Here is a 27242-nt window from a genome sequence, read left to right as displayed (position 1 = left end):
ATATTTTAAACTTCAAGATCAATTGGAATATAAAAAATACAAATAACTAAAAAACATGAACTTTCCAAAACATCCCATTCTAAATACCCATAGTTTACAAACCCACTGACTAGTTCAGCTCGGGACCAACTTGAACTAGCTTTCCTGTGCAAGTTTAGGGGATTTATGAGCAATAATATCAGTGTTTACTTTTGGTTTAAGCTCCAAATATAGTAATAACTAATCACTAACTAATGACAAAACTATTGGTTTTATTTTTCACTGGTGTGATCATCTGACCGCTTTATGTTTGTTGCCCTGTCAGACCTCGTTAATAATTTCACCACGTTCTATGAGCAATTACTTTCGACAGTGTACTCATAACTCGGGCTAACGCTCTATAGTTGATGAGTCGCAAATCAAGCGTTGTTGTCTCAGTCGAAAACGACTAGTTTTTTTGTTTTTTTTCCCATGCTGAATTACTTATTTCCAAGAACCTTAAGAGCACATCTTTGAAAACAAAAATTCATAGTTATTTTTAGTCAACAAAGAATTCTTTGGTCGAGTATCATAACTAATGTCGCAGGACTCACTTCAGTGCAGGTTCAAACATCAAAAATCTTAAAATAGCATAATTAATTAGGCTGAAAGCACTACTAAAACGGCACATGTACGTCTTCTTGGCTTTGGGAGGAGATTAGGTGGCGGGAAAAAAAAGGCAGAGACTCAATTAAAATCCCAGCTGATCCCAACTAGAACCGAGAGGTGCATCCATCAAAGAAAGCCTGGCTCACGTCTCTTTGAGCAAAGCTCAGAACCGAGGACCACAAGTCATTCAGCCGTGCAATTCTGACTTTTAACACTGAGCATGCAGCGTATACTCCTTGACTAACAAGTTGCACCCATTAACTTCTGAGCTGATGAGGATCGGGCGGGATTAAAGGTCTTTAATCCAGGAGAGCTGACTGTCCACACACAAACACACACAAGAACAAGAAGCAACATGGCAGCGTTCGCTCGTACACGTGCTCACAGCAATCACACACATACATGGGACTGAGCTGTCTGTTTGCATAATGAAACCTGTCCCGGGAGCTTGTACTGGCTCGGGGTAGAAAGTGTGTTTGAGGTGAGGCGGTCTTATCTGTCCATAACAGGCTCCAGCTCTGTGGGCAGCACACAATGGAGCTTTCAGCGCTGACCAGGCAACCGAAACACACACAAACACATCAAACTTCCTACTGTCACTAAAGGGGCAACCTGGAGTGGACCACGGACCCCGGAAACTTCTCAAGAGCCTGACTCTTCCATGTGAATTAGCGAATTTCTGCACTTCACAATGAGGACACTTCAATATGAAACTATGGGAGAAAACAAGGATCCAACCGGTTTCCTCTGTAATCTTTTTGCCAAATATTAGTTATTTCTTGCACATATATAACTTTATTTGCATTGTTTTAACAAACACATGTTAATAGTTTTTGTCTGATGGAGCAATCTGGTTTACTTGGGATTTCAATTTTCTTTAATCTATTAATTAAAAAAGCCCGGACGGAGGAGTCTCAAAAAGGTTGGACCATTTTGTTCCAATGTTGTTGGGGCGGTAGGGCCCGAACAGTTTGCTTCCTCCAAAGTTGGGCGTGACAGAAAAAGTTTGAGAACCACTGAAGTAGAGACACAAATTGACGAGATGAGTAGTCTTTAAAAAAAGGGGCAAAAAAGTCAACTTACGTAAAGCAGGCACTTTCTGTGAAAGCACCTGTTTGTTGTAGTAAGAGCCAAGTGCCTCTGCAAGTGTCCCGATAAAAATACACACAATCCCACTCGAGTGTGTATACAAGTGTGCATGACTGTGCACACACAAGCATGTCGTAGCCTGCAGTAGAGTGAAGTGTTTGAAAACAAGACGACTCTGAGAGGGAAAAAAACATTGCTTCATCTCTCACTCCCGCTCTCTCCTAACACACTGGTTTATTTAGGTCATATCATGTTTGGGCTCACTGCGGTGCCAGTGACAGGCTGCATGCTTCCAGCCTGCAGAGTGAAGAGGAGGAGCAGAAGGGAAACAGATTTGTCTGCTCTTGAGCACCTCGTCTCTGGTGCAACAAATTAGAGCATTTGTTTCCGATGTGCTATCGACACAAACACATCTTATAAATATTACATGTAAACAAAGCTTGTTTTTCCAAACACATCTTTAAACATGTTTGTGATACTGTAGAATAATGTTACGGGAAGTTGTTACTTTTAAGTAGGCAGTGCTTTATTAAAAACAATAATCTCTATTTTTAAAACAGCTGTCTTTTGGTGCTGGAGAACGAAGAAAGTTTGCCACATAAAAAACAAAACAAAGAAACAAGAGAAATGGAATCAATATCGCTTTATAAACAATTAGATCAAATTACTATTTGTATACAATGGCGTCGTTCAGAGCAACAACATGACGATTCTCCGCTGAGATGAAGTCTTAGCGCTGCAACGCATGTTTCTAAGTTCCCAAAAGATTTGGGGCGTTTAAAATGATTTTTTGATGTAATCCAAAGAAAAAAAGAAACCTGAATCGCAGAATTGAAAGCAGCTCAGACTAAAGTACAGATAAAAGGACGTTTCCTTCCAGGAGATCTCCTTTTGAAAAAAAAGTCTCTTTAAATTGATCCCTTGGACAAACGGAGGTAGGTCTTTTTTCATCTTGCGGGCCGATTGTCGGAACATTAATGCCCCTAAAATGTAATGCTTCTTCTCACAGCACTTCACTAAACTCACCTTCTAAATCACTTAACACTTAGGCCAGCTTACAACCCACACACCTCCTCTTCGCCGTGCTGCAGAGCCTCGGAGAGACGAATAAGACGAGAGCAGGAATGCAAGTAAAAGCTCATGCGCGTGGGAAAGAGGGTACGTTTGTATTTGTGGATATATAAATATATATACACACGTGCATGAATGTTTGTGCTCGGCCAAGCATATGCACCTACATCGAGAGTGTTCAACATGCGTAAAACGTTTGCAGGAATGTGATATGAATACCCCAACAACATGTTAACATTAACACTATCAAAAAAAAGAGCTCATTTATTAATGATTCAATGATTAGAACCAGCCTGGATCATCTCGACTCGCGCTGGACCCGTCTGTTTATGTAGTGCTTTCAAATGAGGGCATTTCTCATAAAAATGTGAAGGAAAAAAACGTATGAAGTAGACGCTATACGTTGATGTGCACTGATCTACAGTTGCAGAGGGAGGTCTGTGTCAAACAGCGACAAACAGAATGACGCTGTGAAAGCAGAACCACATGTTCATTATCCCACGTAAAAACATGGAGCTTGTGTATGAAATCTGCATTAGCAGCAGTGTTACAACCATAATAAACTCTATTTTGTGTATCTGTGTGTATGTGTGTGTGTGTGGTGTTGGCAGCAAGGTGAGCAGTGAAAGGGATGGAGGCCAGGCGGCGCACAGAATGAGCAGTGAGGGGGAAAGTCTGGCTGTCGTCTGGTGCAGAGGGTTTGGGTGGGTGGGTGTGGGTCATGTGAGGTGTTTCGGCCATGAGTCAGAGAGATGAAGGCGAGAAGGGAGGAAAGGCGAGAGGCAAAGATGGAGCACCAAAATCTGACACGGCGAAGTGAAAAGAAGGGGAAAGTTAGAGGGACAGATGGAAGTAATAATTAGGATGGAAAAGAGTAGGAGGTTAGGATCGGGAGAGAGAGAACAGCTGAAAGGTAGCTACAAAAACGGAATAAGCACAGTTTCCTTTAGGTTTGTATTTGTTCCAGACTCATTCATATACGCATACATTTCCTCCCTGCAACAGTACATTTTCAAAGTTGTTTCTAACTGGATTAAGAACTAAATCAGATCATTGCAAAACAAGGAGGTAGATCAACCCGGTAGTTAAACAGACAGAAATAGCTTCTGATTCTGGGAAATACTTCAGAGTTTATGATCTTGCAGCCATTAATGTCACTAGTGTTATACGTTCAAGTGAGGGAAATACAGAGACAAAAAAAAAGAAGCAGACTGACATGTTGCTGTGTGTACATCTACAAAACAATCTCAAAAGCCAGTGCAGTGCACAACACACTGTTTTCACAGGTGAGCAGCCCTCTTTAAGCATCATGCCTTGTGTCTGCACTGTATTTAGGTTAACTGAAGTTACTGAGTTTGGATGTTTTCATCTGCCAGAAACGAAAGGTACTTTTTACTTAAAGCCAATGGTTGCGTGACAGGTGTAATCAAAGAGTTTCCTTACTGACACCATTAAAACACATTCAACACATTGTCTCATCATGTCAAACAACATGTCAAACAACATGTCCCAGGGCCAGCCACAAATGAAAACAACACTTTGGCCGTTTAAATGTACTTATTCTAAACTACAAAAGGGTGCTAATGGAGGAAAGAGGGGCGTATATGGGGTTGGGGAAAGGGCATGAGGGGGACAGGAGAGAAAAAGGGGGTAATGGCTTTGGAGCAGAAAAGCAGGATCTGAACCCTGCTGGAGCTGTCACAGCTCCTATAGTCTGATGCAGTGAGGATCTCTGGCTGTTCTCCTACCAACACTAATGAGAACGATTACACAAGGACTTTGCGTACTCACTCTGTGTTCATGTACACAGAAGCGAGCGATAGTGAAGGACACAAAAACCTGGCGCTCTCCAAAGATGCCCGCGTGCAATCTCATCATCATACTCCCGTGCACGATAATTATGTACATAAGCACGCAGAGTCAACAATGGCGGTAAAGTGTCGAGACATACACACAGAGGAGGGGAGACCCGAGAGAAACAGAAAAGTAAAGCAATAAAGAGAGCAGGACTTTTCCTTCAGACAGTGCTGTGCTCCTGCCCGGAAAGGAGGGAGAGATTGCTGCTGCTGGCTGTAGATGTAACAGTATTTGAATAATCTCTCCAGGAATGGAAAACTGATTAATCCTTGCAGAAGGATCCTCGGGATGAGTACTGCGGTTGGGTTACAAAAAAGAGATGAGGGAGGGTGGGAGAGGGTAGGAGAGCGAGTGAGCGTGAGAGAAAGAGAGAGAGAGAGAGAGAATGGGCAGCAATTCAAGACAAAAAGGCCCCACTGTCTCCTTTCATGACTTGTCCCACCGCTGTGCCAGCCGATACTCTTCATCCTATTTTATACCGCTCTGCTCAGGGAAGTCCATGTTATCTGTGTTCGGACTGAGTTTATAGTGTGGAGAGCAACATAGATAGGACAGCCTCAATCAATAAGGACAGCCATGCGTAATGCAAAGCATGCCTGGCCGCCCGGCATATCTGCTGAGCCCCGTTATCGGGGAGCCGTCCGACTTGAGGTGATAGTGCCTCTGTTCTTCTCCCAAAACGGCCATACGAAGAGAGAATTTCAAAAATGCTGTAACTGTGGTAATCCAATTTTCCGGCCCCTGCTTTGTGGCTTGGCATGCTTATGTAAAAAGAGAAAGAGAGAGCGAGAAAATCTGGATGAAAGTGTTCAGTGCATGAAAAAGGAAGCAATGCTAGGGACACAAGGGACCAAGGAACACCAATATTGACGACAGACTGTGGGGTCAGGGTCAAAGGTTAGGGCATTTTACTTTCTGGCGTCTCGTTTGGCAAGTTCATGGTGACGACAGAGAGAAGTTACCCGGCCAATCTCTCTCTGTATTTGTATTACCAATTACTGTACACCAAATGCAATCACATTCACAGACGTGTAACTCAGGGCTACGATAGATTTAGTGACAGTCTGATATTGACGTTGTTCAAGTTCAAGAGAACAACGTGAGACAGGGGGCGTCCAGCTGAGTCCCGATCGTTAATGCTAACCCCTGAATGATATATTCTGGGTCACATTAATTACTGCATCACAGTCAGAAACTCGTGCCCAGTTTGACCTGAATGGAGTCATTTCAGTGGCATTATATAGATTCAGTAGTGGCACATTGTCTTTATTAAATAAATTGGGGTCACTGCTGAAAATGTTCCAACTTTGTCCCATAGACTTTATCCCCCCTTTTTTTTTATAATCAAAAAGAGACTTTTCGCCAGAGAATTCAACTTTTGGAATAACCAAAAAATAGAAAAGACATTTGGTTTATTTCTCTCAAGAGAGTCCAAATGCCTCACATGTATTGCCTTTATTGAACCCCAGAGGAGAAATTCAAGTGTACAACACAGGTAGGTAAAAATTTAAAAAGTATAATAGCGTTGGATATAAAAGTATAATATAATATAAGGTACAATGTAGTTGCTCTGCAATACCACAGAGCACGTGTATAACACATTAAACACAAGTTGAATGGCATTTAAAGGGTTTCACCAAATGCAACTCAACGTAATTGTGAGTTTGTTTTTCCCTGTAAATCAAATGTTTTTAACAGATGTAACCCAACACTTTGGATCACCGCTGCCTTCATTACAGCCAATTATTATAATTGCCTTCAAAAGGCTGAACACAAAATAACCAACATAAAAATGAAAGAAAACACTTGCCAATAAAAGCAGCAGCAGCAGCAGCAGCAGCAGCCACAGTGTGACCAAGCGGGTGGAAATGGAGTCAGTAAACAAGTGTAACTCATCTCCAGCTGCTCCGGCTCGACACACCGCTCTCTGCCCCTGTGATCTGTACACTTTGCACCTAAAATGTCCCGACAATAATCAGACTCACTTTATTTGCCAGGTACGACATGTGTGCCGTACAGTGATCCACAGACGAAACCTGACACCGTGAAAAGATGGATGCTTATCCAAAAGGACAAGTGCAAAACAAACGATGATCAGCAGACTGTAATGTCTTGTTCTGTAAACATGAGCCAAATGTACAAAGCATTACTGGCTTGAGAGCAAGCTGAACTAATGAAACTACTGAAACGTGACTAAGTCAGCCGGACAATGTCTCATCTTTATTCCTGAAAAGCATCTATTTTTAGGAGGTTCAAGACCGGCCGAAACAAGAGCCAGAGAGAAAGAGAACGACGAGGCCTCGGTACAAATGGGTGGTTCTCCACAAGAGGAAGGAAATGGTGGGAATAGGAGCGCTGGCTACTGTTTGCACGGCTCGCTTGCTCCCTTGTCTGCCACTGAATCATTTCAGAGTCCTTCAATCTGTTCCCTGCCCCCAGCAAGACACGGTGACCTCCGTTTCCTGAGTAAACATGGCTGACTGGGGTTAGGGTTGAGACGGTGAAAAAAAATAGAACCCAAACTGCTGCACCGGTCATATTGAGTTGCTTTTCTCTCCCGCCACCTCTAATTGTGTGTGTATGTGTGTGTGTGTGCGCGCTTGTGTTTGAGTGTGTGTATCTAGGAGTGGCCAGGCATGGTATTAAGGGGGCCCAGTCCAACAGCGTGTCAAGCAACCACCCGTAGCGCCACACATCACTTTGGGCAACAGCTGAGGCCACATTTAAACGACCAGGGCAGTACCCTGGCACCGGGGAGTGGCAAATCACTGCGACTCTATCGTCTCTCCTCCGGCATGCCCCAGCGATGATTCACAGACTGAATCAATGGGCAGGGTCTGGCCTGGTCTCCCCTTCCCCCGTATAATCACACGGGGCATCGAGAAGACATCTTTCAGATTTACGTCCGTTGCTTTTTGCCCCAAAATCATCCTTTCTGTGATTGTTTTTCAAAATGTCTTGCCAGAGGTGCTGATATGTCAAATGGACTGGAGTTTCAATTAAATGAAGAGAGCTATAAACACTATAGTCATGCAGTCGAGGGGGCCTTGCTGAATGAAAGCCTGCTAGGGGGTGTAGTGGAGTTGATGTAGTGGTCTGAGTGCCCCAACTCTATCAATCCTGGTCACTCTTTATGGGAGACTGCTGCTGAGAACACAATAGGTACCAACTATTGCGGCCGCCATGGGAAGACATCTTCATAAAATGGCTGTGGGTTTGTACATCAGCGCGAACTAAAACAGCCTTGTGCTCCTTTCTCTTGTGCAAACTGTGACTGTGGGACAGAAGCTCAGGCCATCACTTATGAGTGCACCGCAAGACTTTGTCCCCGACTCCAAAAGTGACCTCTTCTAGGAAACTTTGAGTAAACCTCGGAGCGAAAAACTACTCACGGAAACCATGTTTACTTTTTCCCCCTGACATCACTGCATTACACAGACACACGCACACACACACACACACGCGCGAACACACACAAACAGAGCAGAAGCAGCAGCAGAGAGAACACAATACGGAGAAGTAGGTACACACTCGCAGTCTCGCATATACCCAAACCTACCATACGCCCAAAAATGTAAACACAATGCACACTCTCAAAAACACAAAGCCCATGTGCACACACACGTGCACAAGTGAGACGGACGATTGCAGTGCCTCATGGCCCCAGAGACAAAATGGCTCCATTATTGAGTTCTTGAGAGAAGTGCCATTAGTTAGAGTTGCAGCAAGGTGGAGAAACCAGGTCAAATACTACATACTGGGGATTCTACAAAAGCACTGCACTGACCTGAAGAAGCACACAGATGACAATGTTACATATTCACCAGGCCTCAGTAAAGTGGTGTTAATACATGATCTATTAATCCTACTTATGGCTGACTCACAACAGCCAGCGTTAGCACATTTATAGAGTCTCAGAGGAAGGGAGTTGATCTAAGATTGCAGTTTATATCCCAGGGCTGTGCCTATATGCTCTTATATTAACAGCACATTAATCCAGCAAAACCCCTGCTGACCAAAACTGATAGCTGAACTTTCTGGATCCCTATTTCTACTGCCAGTTTGTGAAATCAGTAAAACCTGAGCCCAGAGGGTCCACATGGGTTAGTGAGTAGTTAAGAGACAGACACAATCTTTGGTTGAAGTCCCATGTGTCAACAATTCCTTTACAACCAACCACAGTAAATGTCAAGCGAAAAACCCTGTTACGGGATATTGCACGGCACGCTGGAAGAACAGCTTGCGCCGTGCCACATCAAGATCACGGTTTCTGTCAAGTTAAACAGGTCAGGTTGTCTCGCCGTCGACCAGTCAGCACGGACATGAACACAGACAGGAACCAGAGCGCACAGTCTCCAGAGCTGCTGTCTCACAAGAGCAAAAGGAAATATTAAAATATGATGTTATCAATAGTTAAGCGATGCGATTAAAGCAGTCTGTAGCGAACGTTGTGCACGCTTGTTAACTTGGGTCTCAGCCGTCACTCAGCTCTTCCTGCGCGCCAGAAGCACTGTCATTTCTGATTTAACCACATCGAGGGAAGTGACAAGTGTACAGCTGAGTTTTTGAAACGCATTCATAACTGCTGAAATACACAGCATGCTGCCGCCTCCTCGCTCCTAAATGTAGAAAACGCTTTCAATTTAACCACTAATCCAACGTACGGTTGTTCACAGTAAGCAACAATCTGAAAAGAGCTAAAAGAAGCCTTTAGTCAGTTTACTGTATTTAAGTATGAGGTTATTAAAATTAACAAAATAACAGTGGGGTTCAAATCGTTTTTTATATAACTTTTACTTGACCACATGGGCTTTAATTCCAGGGAGTGTCAATATGCTCCTTAATAGTTACTTTTCGGTCACATTTACATGTTTCTTTAATGTTGAGAAGTCAGAGGCAGCGGTTATATGCTTATCCTCCCCTCTATAGCCCTCTCTCATCCTCTTTCCTTCCCTTCGGTTAAGGCGACCCAGAGGAGATGTCGGCACCGCAGCCTCTTTCAAGAAGCCATGATTGCAGGGCACTGACTCGCAAGAATGAAACTGGTCCGACAGCTGCAGGCAAATGCTCAGCTAATATCAACATTTAATCGATTAAACATGGCGACCGTTTCGTGATCACCATTCCCATTTAGGCATCAAAGAAAGAAAAGGAGAATTAGAAAGAATGAAAAGTGATGCAGTGATCGGAGCCAATTAATTTGCTCTCCAGATGAGCTTCAGAGGCGATCCAGGAGGAATTGAACTGCAGAGGAATTATTTTTTTCTATCCTATAAGTAGTGCGATAGCTTAAAGAGAAATAAAACCAGGCTGTCTGTGATGGTTTGCACCCTTTATAATATGATTTTATTTGGCAACTGTTAGGGAGAACTAACAGCTGGCTATTATTATAATGCTAGCATCATAATTACTACCCCCCTTCTTGGTAAACAGACATTACAGAGCACAAAGACACTTTTTTTTATAATAACGCCACCATGCTACTACACATGATGCAAACCAGTCTGTGCCTGTGTGCTATTATGAATGCAGAGTTTGTAAAAAAGAAATAAAGATGTGGATGCAAGATGCAGAAGGAAGGCAAAGACTATGTTCTCTGCTTTGATAATTAAGATTAATAATCATAATTCGTAGTCCCATGTCACTGACTTCCAGCCGTGGTCACAGGAGCAGAAAAGGGTCAAGCAAACAATGTCCATACGCCATACAGATTTCTTGAAGTTGTATGGACAATCATTTACGCTGGCTATCTGGGTGTATAAGAGGCAAGGAAAGCCCCGCAGTGAGGAATGGTGTCAGTATGTGTGTTCACAGTGTTTGCTGAGTGAGGAAGGCCCGTCACTCTCCACTGCTCTCCCAATCAACATCCACAGATCGCTGCGGGGGGAATGTCATCGGCTGTGGCTCGAAACGCGGCACTGCTCGCTTCTGACATTCACACACACTTTTGACAGTTAACGATGCGTCGCATATACAACTTGAGAGCATGTGTGTAATTTTGATACGCCAGAACCCAGACGCACTGGAGGAGGAAGACGGCGAGGGCAGCACACACACACTCACACACACACACGTGCGCGAGCAAAGCTGAGATGTAAAAAATGGTGACAGGATTATTTTCTTTTGATTTGAAATAGTGAATAAAATACTGAAAGAATAAGAGCCGGGAGATGAGTGAACAAGACAGGGAGATAGACAGAAAACAGATTACATGGAAAATCACTCGGAAGAATCAATATCACACAGACAACCCATTCCATGGGTCCAGCTGCTGAGTCAATGTGTTGTCAATAATACAGCTTTTCATCCCAACAACACTGTTGGTAACTGGCAACACGGTGCCATTGCTGTGTGTGTGTGTGTGTGTGTGTGTGTGTGTGTGTGTGTGTGTTTCAGGAGCAGTGTTTGTCCAGCAGCAGGAGTGATGAGAGGATGGAGTGTAAAAGGAACTTCCTGCTGAGTGAACAGACATGCAATCGCTACACTGCCTGTCAGACCAGGCCAAAACACACACATACTATGTGAGCACACACACACACACACACACACACACACACACACTATCTGCGCACGCACCACCCTCTCCAGGTTAAGTGAGCTGACCTTAAAACACGCTAAATTACAAAAAGAACATGAATAAAAACAGATTCCTGTGACCGTTTTAGAATGTCTACATTCACCTCTTGAGGGGAAAGAGGAAACACTCAAATCGTAACCGGAGTCCACATGATGCAAAGCGGCTTGTATTGACGTCAGGAATCATCCAACCAAACTGGTCTTGTGAGTATGAATGTTAATAGAGCTGTAGCTTTCACCGGCAGCTGTCATTTCAGGAATTCTTACCACGTACCTGAGCTTGGCTCTTTGTATCCTGGTTTGTCAAGCCGAGGATGACTGTAGAATACCAAGTTACTCAACCGATTAAGTCAAACTGCTGGCGCTACCTGGCTATTTACTCAGCGGATTTATGGGGTAGCGCACGCAAGGGGTGGAACAGGACTTCCACAGCTACTCTAAACCTATGGAAAGTCCTAATGGCTGAAATGGTGTTCGCTGTGTGGTTCAATTAGATTAGTGAACACTGCACTGCCTCTGGGAGAACTTAAAAAGATATAGAAAAATCTATTCTCTACTAGAAATTGTTCTCTAGTGTGTAAAACTAGCTTGGAAATCAGCTTTGAAGGTGTGACGCTGGACTATGAACTCATGTCGGCAAGACTGATATTATATCCAGTTTCGCTTCAAAAACACCACGAATCGAGGCTCATAGAAACTAATGTTTATGTAAGCAGTGCTCTCTAAATGGAAAGCAACTTATTCCGTGGTGTACTTTTACTTGAGTGCCAGGAATGATTCAGCAGTCATGGTAGACGCCTTTTTTTTTTTTTCAAAAAATGTTGGACAAGTCCTTGGTAAAAGAGTCCAGAAGAAGAAGGCTGTAATATGAATGTACGTGGTGATTTCACCATGTCCATTCACACACAGCCAATCCAGCTCTTTCTCTGCAGCCAAAGATGGATCTCAGGCAGGCAACAACATAATCATTTAACATATGGGCATGGCCAGCCATAAATGAGCATGTAAAGCAGTACAATTTAATCAAGCTAGCATGAGAGTTGTGAACATGCAGATTCATATTTCCACCAAGAACAAAACTAGATGATGTCACGGATCAACACAGAAACTAATCCGCAAGTACAGAGTTCAGATGAACAGAAGATATGCATGGCACATGACCGAGGTGTAGGTGTCTTACTCAGGGGAGCTTTGCCAAGTCACATGACCATAGGACACAATGGCTGCAGGGTTTGAACTCGTAACCTTAACCATATCTATTGATTTTTTTAAAAGAGGAAAGAGCATGGAAAGGACAGCCTTGCCTTGCAATGTCTTAGGGGAAAAGCAGGTGGTATAAAGCAGGCAGGAAGACAGACGAGCAGGCGAGGACTGCAGAGCATCAGAGAATGGAAAATTACCAGGGCTCTACAGTCAGCTGGGCACCTTTGATCAGCCAGAGCCCAGGCGCCAATTACTGTGGGATAATCGGCAGCCCTCAGAGGCCTGACGAGCTGCAGGCACTGTGGGCACAACGGGTCAGTGACCAGCCGGCGAAGGCCTGGTCAACAAGGCTGACTGAGCCAAAAGCCGCCGGTGCCCCTTCGCTGAAATGCTGCAATGAAGGCAGCCAAACGGACAAGCAGCACAGCGAGGCAATTGTTCCCCTCCTGTCGACTCAGCACAGTGGCGCTCTCGCGAGCCAGACATCCCTCTCAGCAGACCGCTCGGTGGTGGAGGAATGGTGCAATGTTGGGGAGTGTGCAAACCTGCTGCTGCACATGTCTCACATTTTTCACACACTCTCGCCCCCCCTCGCTCTGCGATTGAAACATATGCAACATACGTGGAAACAAATGTGCGCCCACACATGCGGCTCACACACCTGTCCCTGCGATGCAATTCTGTGGTAAACAAAAAGCTGCAGTGCTCAAGGCAGCGCTTGCTGCACGGTGATGCAACACACAGGAAACAAATGTCCCCCGTTACCCCCTCCACTCCACTGATAACCCCTTCCTACCCAGGAAAGGGAGATTAACTACCTGTCCAAACTTACTTCACATTATCTATGAGGAATGTGGACTGACAAAGTAAAGGAAATCTAACTGCGTGACCTCTCCAACAATGCAGTTTTCCTCCTCGCTTCTCTCTCACCAACAGTCTGGTGGGTGACAAAAAGGCAAGCTGGCAGCACTGATTAATAAACAAAAGCTCTCTAGTTGAGGCAGAACATGAGATTCAGCTCATTAATAATTTACATCTTTCTTGTGCTGGGGAACGTTCATCATCGATTAAGCAACAACGTGGGCTGCAGTGCTGCTCCTCTCCTCCACTGTCAACAATACAGTGATCCGAAACAGTTCATAGACCTCGATGAGAATTTGTCTCGAGTCATTGCTGCAATGACAAAATAACTCATCACAGAATCTTTTCTCAACTTCTATATTTTCCAGCGTTATCTAACAGAAACACAGTAGCCATTGGACTTTGGATCAGACAAACTACAGTTACACAACAGGTCGGGACAAGTGGACCCAAATGGGCCGGCGTACAGCTTCCCAGTAAACCACAAGTCACCAGAAGAGTCTGAATTCAAAGCAGCGAGGCTCGGAGGAACTAGAGATCTTACACTGTGTGGAGAGAGAGCTTGTTTATGAGGCCATTTAGATTAAAGATGGATGTCAAATAAATGTGTTCCAGACTTGTCTGAATACCAACGCTGTATTTCCTTTGATGCATTATTAAGTGAAACAGATTTCCCTACAAAACCTTTTTTGACATAAAAAATTATTACACCAAACATCCCAAATGCACCAGAGCAAAACGCTGTCTGAACACTATTAACTCCAGGAGAACTTTGCCTGAATGTAACGTAGCAGCAAACTGATGAAATTATCTCAAAGAATTTGTTAACATGCCCAAAATAATCTGACCAGCACCTTTCAGTAACTGCTAGTTTTTGTCTTCATTACAAAGCCAAACTTCTTGTTTTAAATCCCAGAGTGTGGCTTCATAATACATTTCCATCATGCCACTGCACAATAAATATGCCGATGTCAACTGTTACTATATATTTCACTGAAGTAAGATGTGTTATACAAAACCATGAAGACTTTGTAGTTACACTTCTATACTTTATTTTGACCTGTCTTCATGAAATGTAGTACTAGTAGTAGTCAGTGAACGCTAAAACAAAACCTGCTCAGCAGAAGGGAAGATGACAAATGGGTTTGAGGAGAATTCATGTCAAATACTGTCAGACAAAAAGGGTCTTCCAAACACAACCAGGGAGAGAAACAACAACAAAAAATAAGAAGATTACTTACAAAAAATCTAAATATGTATATTAACAAAAGCGCACACAATGTGTTTCAAGCTGAGGCGGCATGCTGCCTGAGGAGGAGCTTGAAACCGGGACCTATCTGCATGTTTTCACACATGCTCGACAACTGCGCTGTGTATCAGACGAGTTTTTTTTTTGCTCTATCTTTTCGACAAGGGGGAACAAACTCGGAACATTTTGTTGGGTCGTATTGTTCCTATCGCCGTATCGCCCAGCAACCGCTGTGGTGGTTACCAGGGAACCGGTGCCACGGCAACGTTGATACACGTCCGGGGTGACGACAGCGGGTGGGGCGAGGGAAAGGAAGAAGCGACGTGCAGACTGTCTGCTCAGACTAGTAAATAGAAATTGTGCACTGCGTGTTTGAGGGGATGGCATCACTGTCACCCGTGTGGTGGACAGAGAGTCATAAACACACACAAGAGGCCACTTGGGTTTGAGACGGGGAGTTACGACACCAACAAAACAGCAAGATGTGCAGTGTGGTGAGAGGCACTAGTGTGGTGTCATAAAGCCGATCCCAAAATCTTGATTTAGTTTTTTAGTCATATCACATGCATGTTTAGGTCCTACGTGTACAGTAATAAATGTCTTTTGACAGATAACCAACAGCTGGTAATATAATATGACCAGCCTTGAGCCAGGATCACAAATATATAAATTATTTAGTCAAATATTGGTGGTTTGAATATGCATGGTGGGCTTGAGAAGCCAGAGAGAAAATCATCAAGAGGAGCAAGGAGGGGAAACTTGTTTTCCTCACCGAAACCACAGCCAGGTGTAGAAACCCGGTTTCAAGTGTTTTACCTTCTTCAATATATTTGTAATCTATTGGAGGGTCTGATGGTTTTGGTTTATAAATATAGGTGTCCTCCTGAAGTGACAAACTCCTCAGCCAAACGTCTTTCACGTCTCACACTCTTGTTGGCCCTGGTTCCCACCCTGTGAGAGACACCACCAGTCGGTTTGTCCCGGGTCACTCGTAATTAAAGCAGAGATCAGAGGGATGAATAAAGCATGAGCTGTTCCAGCACATGAGGCTCAGGTATCACTCTATATAGGGGGCCCAGAGAGACAAAAGGAGTCCTTGAGCCCCGTACCATACCCAGGGAGGAGTGATACCGACGCAAACCCGAAAGGCAACTCCTTGTCGACAGTGACGCACCTCCAACGACCCCAGCCCTAATCCACAGTTTAAACAGTCGGGGCAAGATGAGGCGCTCAAGGCCCCTTGGACCCAATTAGGAGCTAAAGATATTGTCCCAAATGGAGACGCTCGAGGAACAGTGTTCAAAGCAGTAACACATCATGCAACACCCACTGTTGTTTTTCTTTTGAAATGAGCGCTGACAAAGCCAAATGCTGCCAAGAAGGAAGCCTGCAGATACAAATACTGGATGGTTTGTATAAAACAGGGTGATTTGATCCACTGTCTGTAGTAATGTAACAATTATTCACTGACAGCATGATTTAAAAAGAAAAAAAAAAACATTAACACAAGTTGTTTGTCTGTAGAAATGCAATTTCTTGCCAAAACACCCCATAAAGATTTCTTACAGGTTTTTTTTATTTCTGAGAATGAGCAATAAAACAATACCTCAGACAAAGAATGCAAAATGCTTAAACACTAATGTGACTGGAGGAGAAATGTTACAGAGCTTCTATGCTGGTGTTTGCTAAAATATTGACTTGCTTTTTGATTTGCTCTAATGGACTGTCACCTCATATAGTCCATGTTACATTGCAAAAGTCTGCTAGATAATAACGTGATATCTGTTTTTGGAGGCTGGTTGTTATAGTAGCCCCACACTATGGAAACTGGCGGTCAGTACCACGTTATGCACATAAACATGTCTTGTTTCCTAAATGTCCTAACCCAGAACACAGGCAAAGATGTGCCTTAGTCTTCATCTTGTGCATGTCTGAGTTTGTGTACAATCAGCTTTTGAAACAGAGGTTCCATTATGTGAAAAGGTCACGACTAACAGCAAGAATTTCACTCTGTGGTAGAGAATAACACAGCTTACCAACAAACACATCAAACACACAAGTTCAATCCAACTCTGCGGTTCCACGGAACCTATTTTAGGCTACTTATGTTGAAATGGGGTCAGCTGCACATTTGAGATCCTGATTCTAAAACCTCCCCTCTGGTTGAATCTTCTCTGAGAGTCTGTTGGATCCGGTCCCAATCAGCTCAGAACATGGAGCTCTAACCAGTACAAACGGTAGGCTTTCTTTTTACTGATGCGAAGGTACCAATTCCCGCAAGAAACAAGATGTTAATGACGCTCACATGAACAGTTGTCCTCTTCAGGGATCATTTGACAGGTGTTATTATGTCTTGTTTTTCTGTGCTTAAAGATAGGAGAAAAGATTCTTTAAGCGCATTTATGTTCATGGTTCAGCTCAAATCACATTGCGGCTTAAGAGTTAAAAACCTCCAGAGTGCAAGCAGCTCTATAACTGAACAGTGTTTTGGTAACTTATCATCCCAGAAGGTGAGAGTGTTTGACAGAGGAGAGTGTCAAAACAAATCCCACTCTAGTTCTTATAATATGTCTGCATTCTTAGTCATAACCTCTGACATTCTTCAGAAACAAACACAGAAGGATAACATTCTCACTCCTAATGAACAATAACACCATCAACTTGGACCAGAACCGGATTTTCAGTTATCTCGGTGCGCCTGAGTTTACGTGGCCTTATTTTCACCTTCCTCCCCAAACAGAACCGAATGAGCAAACATTTGAGCGTTTGATTAAATCACTCCAAAATATGCTTGGTGTGTCTACACTTCTGGTGAGCTGTGACTTAAAATGATGATGAATGAAAAAAAAAAATCACAAGTTGTGGATGACAACATCAGCAGAGCACATTCAAAGGCCAGCATCGAAACTGCAGCAAAAGCCTTGGTGGAAGGTAACTAAGAACATTTACTCAAGTACTGTATTGAAGAATAATTTTGAGACACCTGTACATTACTTGAGTATTTCTAGTTCATGGTACATTATACTTCTCCTCTATTATATATCAGAGCCAATGTTCCATTTATTGTACATTTACTATGTTTTTCATGTCCAGTGAAATCCATCTCCAAATTAAGGGGTTTTGAATTTACCGTTTTTTGATAAAACTGAAGAATTAAGTGTTCCTTGGTTAGGAAAATGATTCTACTTCTTCAATTAAACGAAGAAAAAAAACCCTCTTGGATCAGTGGGAAAATGCATCGTCACAAAGCCGAACACGGGGCTGTTTTTCTGTAAGTTGACTTTTTAAAGAGACATGAGATTTTCACAGGACAATGATGATTTTATCAAATATGCTGCATTACTGAAGATTAAAAAACTCAAGTCCAATTCATCACAAAATAAAATATCTAGAGGATTAAACTGCAGCATACACATTAATGCAGCTGTGATATTAATTGTCTCGATCCAGACTGTTTGATGAAACACGTAGGCCAAACACGCACAGTGTTGTCATCTCATATCTATTCTGTTACCACTGGACTGAAGGCTAAGCAGACGCTGACGCTCACTTTGCTCTCACCATAAGCAGCGAGGAGCTTGACTATCTGGTTGCTATCAGGGGACAAAAGTGGAGCCCTTTGATTGCGTCGTCATCGAACAGCAAGTTTATCTGCTCTAGTTGCATCACTACTCAGCATTCACATGTACAGCTCCGTGCCAAGAAACGGGCCTCTCCTTTGAGAGCGAAGCGAACCGCCTAGAGTAACACAGGTTTCTCCCACAGAGTGAATCACAAAGCTCAGGATAGAAACTCACTCTTGCCTTCTCCTCCTCTCTCTCTCTCTCTCTCTGAAACAGCTGACAAGACTTGCACTGTGGGTTTGATGGCAGATAGCCAATCTCGCCTCCCTCATTCTGTGAGATGAGTTAAGCCATGAGTTACTTTCAAAATTTGGGAGGGGGGAGAGGAAAAAAATGCACTTATCTCTTTGTATAGATGACACATCAAAATCCCTTTCAGAACACATATCATTTCCAAATGCTTCGAAATCCCTTGCATGAAGTTACAGATAGTAAGTAACTAGTCATTTGATGATCAAATAGCAATGGCTCAACCGTAATTAATCTGTAACTATTCTGATAACCGATTCATCATTTCAGTGATTTAATGAGCAAAAATGACAAACATTTGCTGGTTTGAGAAGAAGATGGGTTGATTGTATGCTTTATTTTACTATATAATGCTAAGAAATAGAGTATATTCAGGTTTTAGTGGGATATTACATTGTTATGAGTACTTCCGATTGTGCTGCATTCTCAGTCAGATTAGTCAATTGAGTAAATAATCATGACTTGCCATCCGCTTTATAAAGATGTAACAGTCTGTTTCTTGCTTAGATTGCCTCTTCACAGGTACAAAACAGGGGAATCTGCCAATGTTTCAGATACCGTACATATCATTCATGTCACAAACCTCATCACCACCTAATTACTAAAACAGTAATGACCTCAATAACTATGAGAGCACCCAAGTGAGGTTACTGTCCAATAACCGGGGCGTGTCAGTCCAATGGTTGTACTGCTGTGGACAATACACAAAATCCATCACAGGGCTATCTTTGTAAAGTCTGCATGTGGAAGGTAATCTGACCACAGATGTTTATCTGATCAGGGGATGGCAGACCACATTGGAAATATCTCGCACTGTAGTTGTTATGCGCAGAAGTAAACTCCCAAGCTGTGATACCATCACCATATAAGAGAATGTAGAGCACATTATCACACCTCACAAAAACTCAGAGTTGGGTCCATGAGTCACGGTTATATCTTTAGGGCGATCAACCTGTCCGATGACTGAGCAGCTGTCTTTTGGTTGTAACCATATTAATCTATTGCAACAGCGTTGAGACACCTTTTTTTTTACAAACTCGACAAGCCACTAAACTTAATTACAAATTAATTGACGCCTTCAAAAGTCGTCATGGATTCTTCACAACGATATTACAAGTGACCCTTGTGACAATTTATAAAACTGATACAACGAACGACGTGATGGCAGGAAGCTTTTCTATCAATTTAGTCCGAGTTGAGCTCATTTAATTTGGCTGAGTAACGTTTACCTGTTAAAGTTAACCAGGTAAGTTGAGTATCAACGCGCACTGACGTTCGCGTTAGCTAGCTAAATAACCCCGCAGCTCATTCTTTAGCGCAGGGAAACACCTTTTCCAACACCGGTTGAGGATTGAAAACACCCTCAAGATTCACATTCAGTTAGTTCTGGTTTCTAGTCAGTTATCAAACAATATAAAAAAACATGTAATTGGGTCTACGGTGAGCTAACGTAGCTGCGTGTGCCGCATCCGAAGAAGAAGAAGAAGAAGAAGAAGAAGAAAAAAAAAAAACACACAAGCTAGTGCTGCTTAGCTTGGCGAGCTAACGAGCATTTACCCGGCATGCTCTTTAAAACCACACGTCCACCAACCGTACCTGTGATCACCGCTGCGACCCAGAAGATGCACCGTCGGTGCCGTCACCGATGTACCACGAACCGTGTGCAGTGCCCGAAATAATTCAAATTCCACAGAAAGTGTCGGGAGAGACGCTGGCAGTCCAATCGCTTCAGCCACTGCCGCTGAATGGCTGCTACGCGGAGGCTCAACCAAACGTCCTCCTTAGCAACGGACCGCCTCCGCGCGACCCCATTGGCTCGGCGCGTGCGGATTGATCGGTGAGACGACAGAGCAACCTGTAGGCAAAAAGAAGAAGGAATCTAGGTGCGTTTCTGTTTTCACTCCGTGCACATTAGTCAAATATACACATGTTACACATGCAAGACGGTAGTTTACATTTAGTCAAGTACTGTACTTTGGTGCATTGTTGGGGTGCTTTTACTTTACTTAGGTATTTGCCCTGTCTTCATACACGCACTCCACTACATTTTGGAGGCTGGTATTGCACTTTTTAACTCCACTGTTACTTAGCGTATTCAGACTATTAACACAACATGTATATCAACTAATACATCCTAATATATTACATAGGTTGAAATACCCAGCAGTACATAAAGCAGTTAGGATTAGACACACATGAACCAGTTCACACATTAATGCATCACTAATTATTCATCAGTAATATTTTGGTAACTTCACAAAGTATTTTTATAATGCTTGTACAATTTTAACAGTATTTCTACAGTGTGGTATTACTGCTTGAATAGAAGATCGAAGCATTACTTCCACCATTGATGTTTCCGAAAAGGCCCGGTGGCCCCATGTCTTGAAGGTGGGACCAATGTCACCGTCTTACTTTAATGAGCAGATGTCTGGAGGTGATCCCGTCCGCCCCAAATGCTTTCACATTTCAAAGTACACAGATGACGTAATACAGTGTAATGAGTGTAGACTGAGTCTCCAGCGGTGGTACAAGTATGCACATCTATTAGTGAGGTTTGTGATGTTAAATTGTACTTAAGAGGAGCGTGTGTCTAAATATACTTTGTTAACATTTCTCTCCAGGTGTCCAGCTCAGGTTCTTCCTTGTGTACTTTATCTGGCTGATATGCAAACAAGAGTCCAGTCGATGGAGTAACTCCTGAAACCGCATTGTTTAAAGGGCCACTTGGATACACAACCACAGAATTCACTTCCTTCTTTACACAAGTTTATCAAAAGTCCTCCACTTATCATCCCTTACTTCGTTTGCAAGGAAACGTGGAAACGTTTTTTTTTTTTTGACAACCAGGATTCACTATTGTTTTTAAAAGCTCCTCTGCCTTTTCACATTCATTGTCCTTTTGTCTTTTTTCAGGTTTCGGCCATGTTTGCCTCCCACCCCACCCCCCATCTCTCCTCCCCTGATGATGAAACCTTGGCCCCATTAACAGGCCAGAAGTTTATCAGCATTAACTTGCATTCCTGGCATAGCTCTGAAGCCCGCTGAGCTGCAGCGTGGCATGCTTTGTGTCCTAGAAGCTTTCAAAACCAACGAGGAAAAACAAACTAACAAAGTCGTCAAGCCTGTTAAGCGGATGATTGCCATGCCAGTGTATTTCAGTGAATATCTCTCTCTTAAACTAACCCACAAACCACACACGCATTGTCTCTATTTTTCATTGTCCACCCTCATTTAATTATTAATTATCTTTAATCTAACCGTCTTTATAAACCGAGCCTTCATTCATCAACCTGACGAGGTCAGGGTCAAGACACCTTGCTGGAGAGCCTCTAATGTATCTGTGAGTATATTCTGCCCCCTTGTGGTCACTGTATGTAAGTTCAGCAACACAACTCTGGTGCAGCCACACAGGCGTCTTCATCATATGTTCCTCATTTGAAAATCAGATTTTATGGCATGTTTGGAAGAAGCACTTAGATCTTTCCCTTTCGTAAAAGTATCAATAAAACGGTTTAATCCTGTTAAAATACTGTTTGAAGTTCACTCAATGTTATTTGAGTAGAAGAACAAAGGTTTTAGCAACAAAATGTATTTTAACTTCCAAAAATTACTCCATAATAGTATTATGCAGAATGACTCATTCCAGAACAAATTATATGATACAACTGGATTAGAATTAAATTGACATTCATGTGTTAATTTGAGTTGTGCAGCCGGCAAAGGTGGATTTAATTTGAAGTATATACTGCTGAGTAGCATAACCTATAATATTTATGAATTTATTAGTTGGTTATATTTGGTATTGATAACCAGAATCTACAAAGTCAGTGGTTACAGCTGTCACTTTTGTTTGTGGCGAATTAGACGCAACAATAGCACATCAACATTTTGAGAAGTCTCCACTTTCGACATGTAATTGCAACACAAAATGAAGCTTTTGCTCCAAAAGCTTCTTTAGACGATGACAGATTAACATCCATCATGCTCCTGTGTTAGAATGATTATAGTCTATATTAAATTATAGCATGTTTTAGCTCACATTCAGTCCAATATCACGTCTGCACTTCATTTAAATAGCACTCAAAAGTAGTCCTAATATGAAGTACTGCTGAGACTGTCATGTTTTTAGTTATCATTAGGATTCATCCTCTACAGGTCATTAATATTTCATGGCAATTCATAAAATAGAAGATGAAATATTTCTCTCTGGTTATCGACACTATCAGCAACACACAGCTAAAATATTCAAAATGTTCTTTATTACATGTTTTAAACATTTGTGGAATAAATGTCTCCGAGCGCACGCACTTTTAAATATTTCGGTGTCGATCATAATAATTTAGAATTACAGGACATTCTGACCATAAACAAGCGTCTTTGTTATTTAGAATTATGAAACTGGTGTTTGATGCTCAGACGATATCGTGGTGAAACAATATCCTCTTTGTTACATCCATATAAATCAAAACCATGAGACCACACAGCACAACATTCCAACTTACTTAGAGCAATAATTCGAGCAATAATTCTTTTGTTACCACATTTTATTTTTGAAACAACATACAGAGTACTTGACACAAAAAAACAAGCCGATATCTGCTTCAAATATTTACATAAAACTTTGTAGAGAGACAGAAAAAGAAAGACATTCTTTGGGTCTGACCATGCAAAACAATAAATAATGTTCCTGACAGTGCTTTGCATGGTGCGCTCAGAAATAAAAATGAAAAGAACTTGGCTACACATAAAGCTGCCCTGGTCCCACACAGTCATCAGAAGTATGCTCTCATTCGCACAATCCTCACTCCTCCAGATATAAGCAAACTGCCGACCAGGATAGATACAGAAATGAAAAAGAAGAAAAAAAAAGTGAGATGTGCAACAGTTTTTCGTGAAAAGCTTTAGATTACGTAGAAGAACTGCGGCACCCTCGAAGGATGGAGCACTGTACACAGACGGACCTCAGGTGTTCTGCTCGACGAGGCCTTTCCAATGTATTTTCGGCGGCTGCTCTCGACCCCCGCGGCGCCGGAGCTCCAAGTTGACGTCGCAAAAATGTACAGTCACCACACTCACGTTCATCCCCTCAGCGAGGCGACAGATGCAGATGTGATCTCCTTCTCCCCCAACGGGTCCCTCTACAGGCTGGGTCCAGAATCTGCTCACTCTCCTCCCCCCTCCCGGCCCTCCCTCCCCCTATCCGCCGTGGCTCAGGTGATTATTTGTGGCTCCCAGGACTGGCTGGCCATCTGGGGGCGACACTGCGTGATGACCAGAGGGCCCATCGGGGTCTGGCTGTCCAGACAGAGGCCACTAACCATGTGCTGCAGGGCCGTGCCTTTAGGCTTCCACTTCTGCACACAGAGAGAGAGAGAGAGAGAGAAAGAGAGAGAGAGAGAACAAGAAGAAGAAGAAAAACAACAGATGGAAAAACATTAATTTGTCTCTGTCAGCATTTTTTCTACAGGCGTCCTCCTTCCTGATCATAAATGATGGTTCATGTTCGTGGTGAGTAATGGACCGAGTTAGACCCGGACAACAGAAATAACACGAACGCCGAGTATATTTACTCAAGTACTGTACAGTAAAGAACTAATTTGCAAGATATGTACTCTAATTTTCCATTTAATACTCCTGTATACTTTTACTCCACTTTATCCCAAAGGTAATATTCTAATTTTTTACTCCACTACATTCAGTTTAAGTTCCTTTACAAATACAGACGTTTCATGGAAATCAGTGCCGCCTTGCCCAACCACTCCAGTAAATACTTACACATTAACATCAGTATAACACTCCAATAATATAACATGGAACCGTATAACAATCACAGAGGCCAGGTTTGTGGTATACGTTTACTTAAATGAAAGCCGGGTACATTGCAGCCCCTCGGCTCACTCCTTCCTCTGCAGGACTGAGGTAATGTGAGCCGTCGACTGTAAATCCATGGTAACGACTTTGTGTTTTTCGTTATTTACTTCACCCTCATTGATTTAAAGGGGTTGGACTTCACGTTGAAGACAGCATGATGCAACACATTTCAACACTGCAGCCTCCGAAATGACCATAAAGTTGATTCAACGCCACTCTGAAATGGGTCCAAACATAAACTGAACATTATAACCTTCATGGGAGAAGAATTAATTGCAGGACTGTTGTATTAATCTTGGCAAGGTGTCCCGAATAAACTAGCAAATGAGTGTATATTGCAGCACAATTACTTTCACTTGTCCTCAAGTAAAGGGTGTGAATATGCTAAAGTCCAGATGATTAGATAAGGGTGTTGTATTTCTTTTTTTATCGTTGTGCTTTCTCCTCATATCTATTTAGGGTCATCATTTAATCCCTCACACTCACCTCACCCCTCTGATAAAGGGAATTTACAGTTCGTGAAATGTCCATAATGTCCATAAATCGCCGGGTGTGAGTGATTAGTTCATTGGCTTGCTGATTAAAACCAGTAAGAGCTGGACTTAAGGCGGCAGCAGAGAGCGAGAGGGCCAAGTGCAGATTTCTGCAACCATCTGGAGGCTTATCAAAGTGTGGAGGTGAATGAGAGGTTAATCCTCAAATCCCAGAGAAGGGAGAGTGCGTCTGTGTTTACGTGTGTGTGTGTGTGTGTGTGTGTGTCACACACTGTAAGCATGTACCGATATAAACATGTATAACAGCGCGTGTGCATGTTTGTGCAACGAAGACGGCGAGGAAATGAAACGTCAGAATGAAAATGTTCAGTGTTTAGTAACGATGATTAGCGCTTCAATGTTGCGCAACTTGAACCGACGTTTGGCTGATTTTTTAATAGAAACATATCTAGATGACAATATACATGTTTGGAGTTTTCTGTGTCTTGAATTATGTCTAATTCATGCCAATACCTTTTTTAAAGTATTTTTATTATATTCCTCCATGTTGGACGAGCTTCTAAAACAGTGTTTGAACCGGCGCATAATCTCTCCAGTGAAACCCAAACTTTTTATTGGAAAAACCAACGTTTCAATAAAACATTAATATTGAAGAGAATATGAAATGTTGCACAGCTGCTCCAGACTCATTTTATGCAGCAGTGATCAGGGAAAAGCCTCTGTCAGCCTCTGTCATACTGCTGATGAATGACATGGCTGAAAGATATCCCAGACTGAATCACAGCCCAGGATCCGATGAACTCGCAACTTTTGCTTTAATGTCACACCTTTTCACATTTTTAAAGCCACATTTTTTAAAACTTTCTGCTCTGAGAGTGACTTCCTTCAGTGTTCTTTCCTTTTCGAAGCAGAGTCAAAAAAAACATGTATTTCTTCCTAACTGTGGGATGACACACTCGGGACAGAGAGGTCAAATGGCTCCCACAGAAAGAACTGGTTCCTTGTTGACGGGCAGGTTTCCAATATATTCTCAAAGGGGCTGCGACGGGCCTGCAGAGAGATGAGAGGATGTCCTGGCACGAGTCCCGCGCGCTCAAACATATGGTTCGACTTATTAACTCCCCTCTTCCATGTCATAAATCTACCGAGCGGCCGACGGGGGTCCACATGGGACGACGTTGACAAACAGGGAGGGACTGGGGAGGGACTGGGTGGGGTCTGACGTCATGGGAGCGCTCCTTCCCCCTGCGTCTATAGAGACGGGGCCGGCTCTCTCTTTCCTTTGCGACGAGGCTGCTCGGATCGACTCCCGGCATCGGCACCAGCAGGCGGGGCCGCTTCGTGTCTGTGCCTCTCATCTCCACATCTCTCACAGTGTGTGTGTGTGTGTGTGTGTGTGTGTGAGTCCCACACTGTGCGGCACATCGAGGACAAATGAGCCGCTTGATCCCAAAAGGAGATAACCGCTCGGAGAAACCGAGACCTTCTGTTGAAGTGACTGATAGCGCGAGATTAAAGTTGACCCCCCCTCCCCACCGCCTCGTCTCTTTTGTTAACCCTTAGTCACAGAACACGTGGTTTTTCAGGCATTCTCGAGACGTAAGATAGAATATTCAAATGTTTTCGAGAAATCCAGCTGAATGTTCAGTTTGTGTTGAAAGGCGAACGCTGCTTCTTCTCACCTGTCTGGGCTCTTTTGCATTGCAGGACTCCATCTTGACCTTTGACCCGGCTGTGAAGGCTGAAATGGCCAGGCAGAAGTCCTGCTGCCGGATCAGTGGCTCTATTAGTTCCCATCTCTGCAAGATACAGAAAAAAAGGACGACTGTGAGCGGCTTTCATCACCTCAATGACAACACAGAGTTGAGATTTTCAGCTTCAAATTGAGGGACTTTTAGTTTAATTTCTTGGGTAATCTATTTAACATGAGTGCTTTCATGGTTTTTACTAAATCCCCCCTGAATCCAGATGAATGATCTTGACTTTGTGTTGCAAGTGTTGTGTTTCCATCTCTATGTCATTAACTTAAAAGGTGACAACTCTTTACTGGATTACAGACTTCCACAGCTGTCATTTACAAACCCCAACGGATTCAACTTCCTAGAAAAGGAAGAACCTATTCTCCGAACCACATTTCCTTCTCAGTGACATGTGCTTGAACCCCCATGTTTCACCTGGCTGCTTTAATCTGAGCCACAGGTGGGCGGCTTCCAACATAACACCTAATGACACCTAACTGCCGTGATGAAACTTTAATGGCGCCGTGATGATTGCTAACACGTGTTTATCAGCTCTGTAACCAGGCAACAGAGGATACCCCCCCCCCCAACCCCCATATTGGCTGCAGAGGTTAAAGACTGAAGGGTAGTGGCATTAACGTGTTGATAAAAGGGTCAAATTTTCCACTAAAAATAAAAGAAATCATAGAATAAACATTTACCACATTACATAAGTCATTCAATTGTGTAC

The 27242-nt window shown here is 43.0% G+C and overlaps 2 protein-coding genes across 5 annotated transcripts in view; both read right to left on the bottom strand.

Annotated features, from left to right (window-relative positions):
* Positions 1-20162, bottom strand: part of numb (NUMB endocytic adaptor protein) — a 37612-nt gene extending 17450 nt beyond the window's left edge. For all 4 annotated transcript variants that reach the window (XM_068580445.1, XM_068580442.1, XM_068580446.1 and 1 more), the window contains exon 1: positions 20002-20162. The gene's annotated coding sequence lies outside the window, so the exon portion shown is untranslated. The remainder of the gene's footprint in view (positions 1-20001) is intronic.
* Positions 20163-22704: 2542 nt separating this feature from the next.
* Positions 22705-27242, bottom strand: part of galnt16 (UDP-N-acetyl-alpha-D-galactosamine:polypeptide N-acetylgalactosaminyltransferase 16) — a 32755-nt gene continuing 28217 nt past the window's right edge. Inside the window, exons 14-15 of the mRNA XM_068580988.1 lie at positions 26456-26572; positions 22705-23762 (exon numbers count right to left, since the gene is read on the bottom strand). Of these exons, the coding sequence (XP_068437089.1) occupies positions 23619-23762; positions 26456-26572 (261 nt within the window). The 3' untranslated portion in view covers positions 22705-23618. The remainder of the gene's footprint in view (positions 23763-26455; positions 26573-27242) is intronic.

This window comes from Clinocottus analis, unplaced genomic scaffold (genome assembly GCF_023055335.1).
Source record: "Clinocottus analis isolate CAN_PGR_092001 unplaced genomic scaffold, fCliAna1.0.p SCAF_17, whole genome shotgun sequence".
Classification (NCBI taxonomy): domain Eukaryota; kingdom Metazoa; phylum Chordata; class Actinopteri; order Perciformes; family Cottidae; genus Clinocottus; species Clinocottus analis.
Note: the sequence above shows the minus strand (reverse complement) of the source record. Positions and strands in the feature narration are given on the sequence as shown.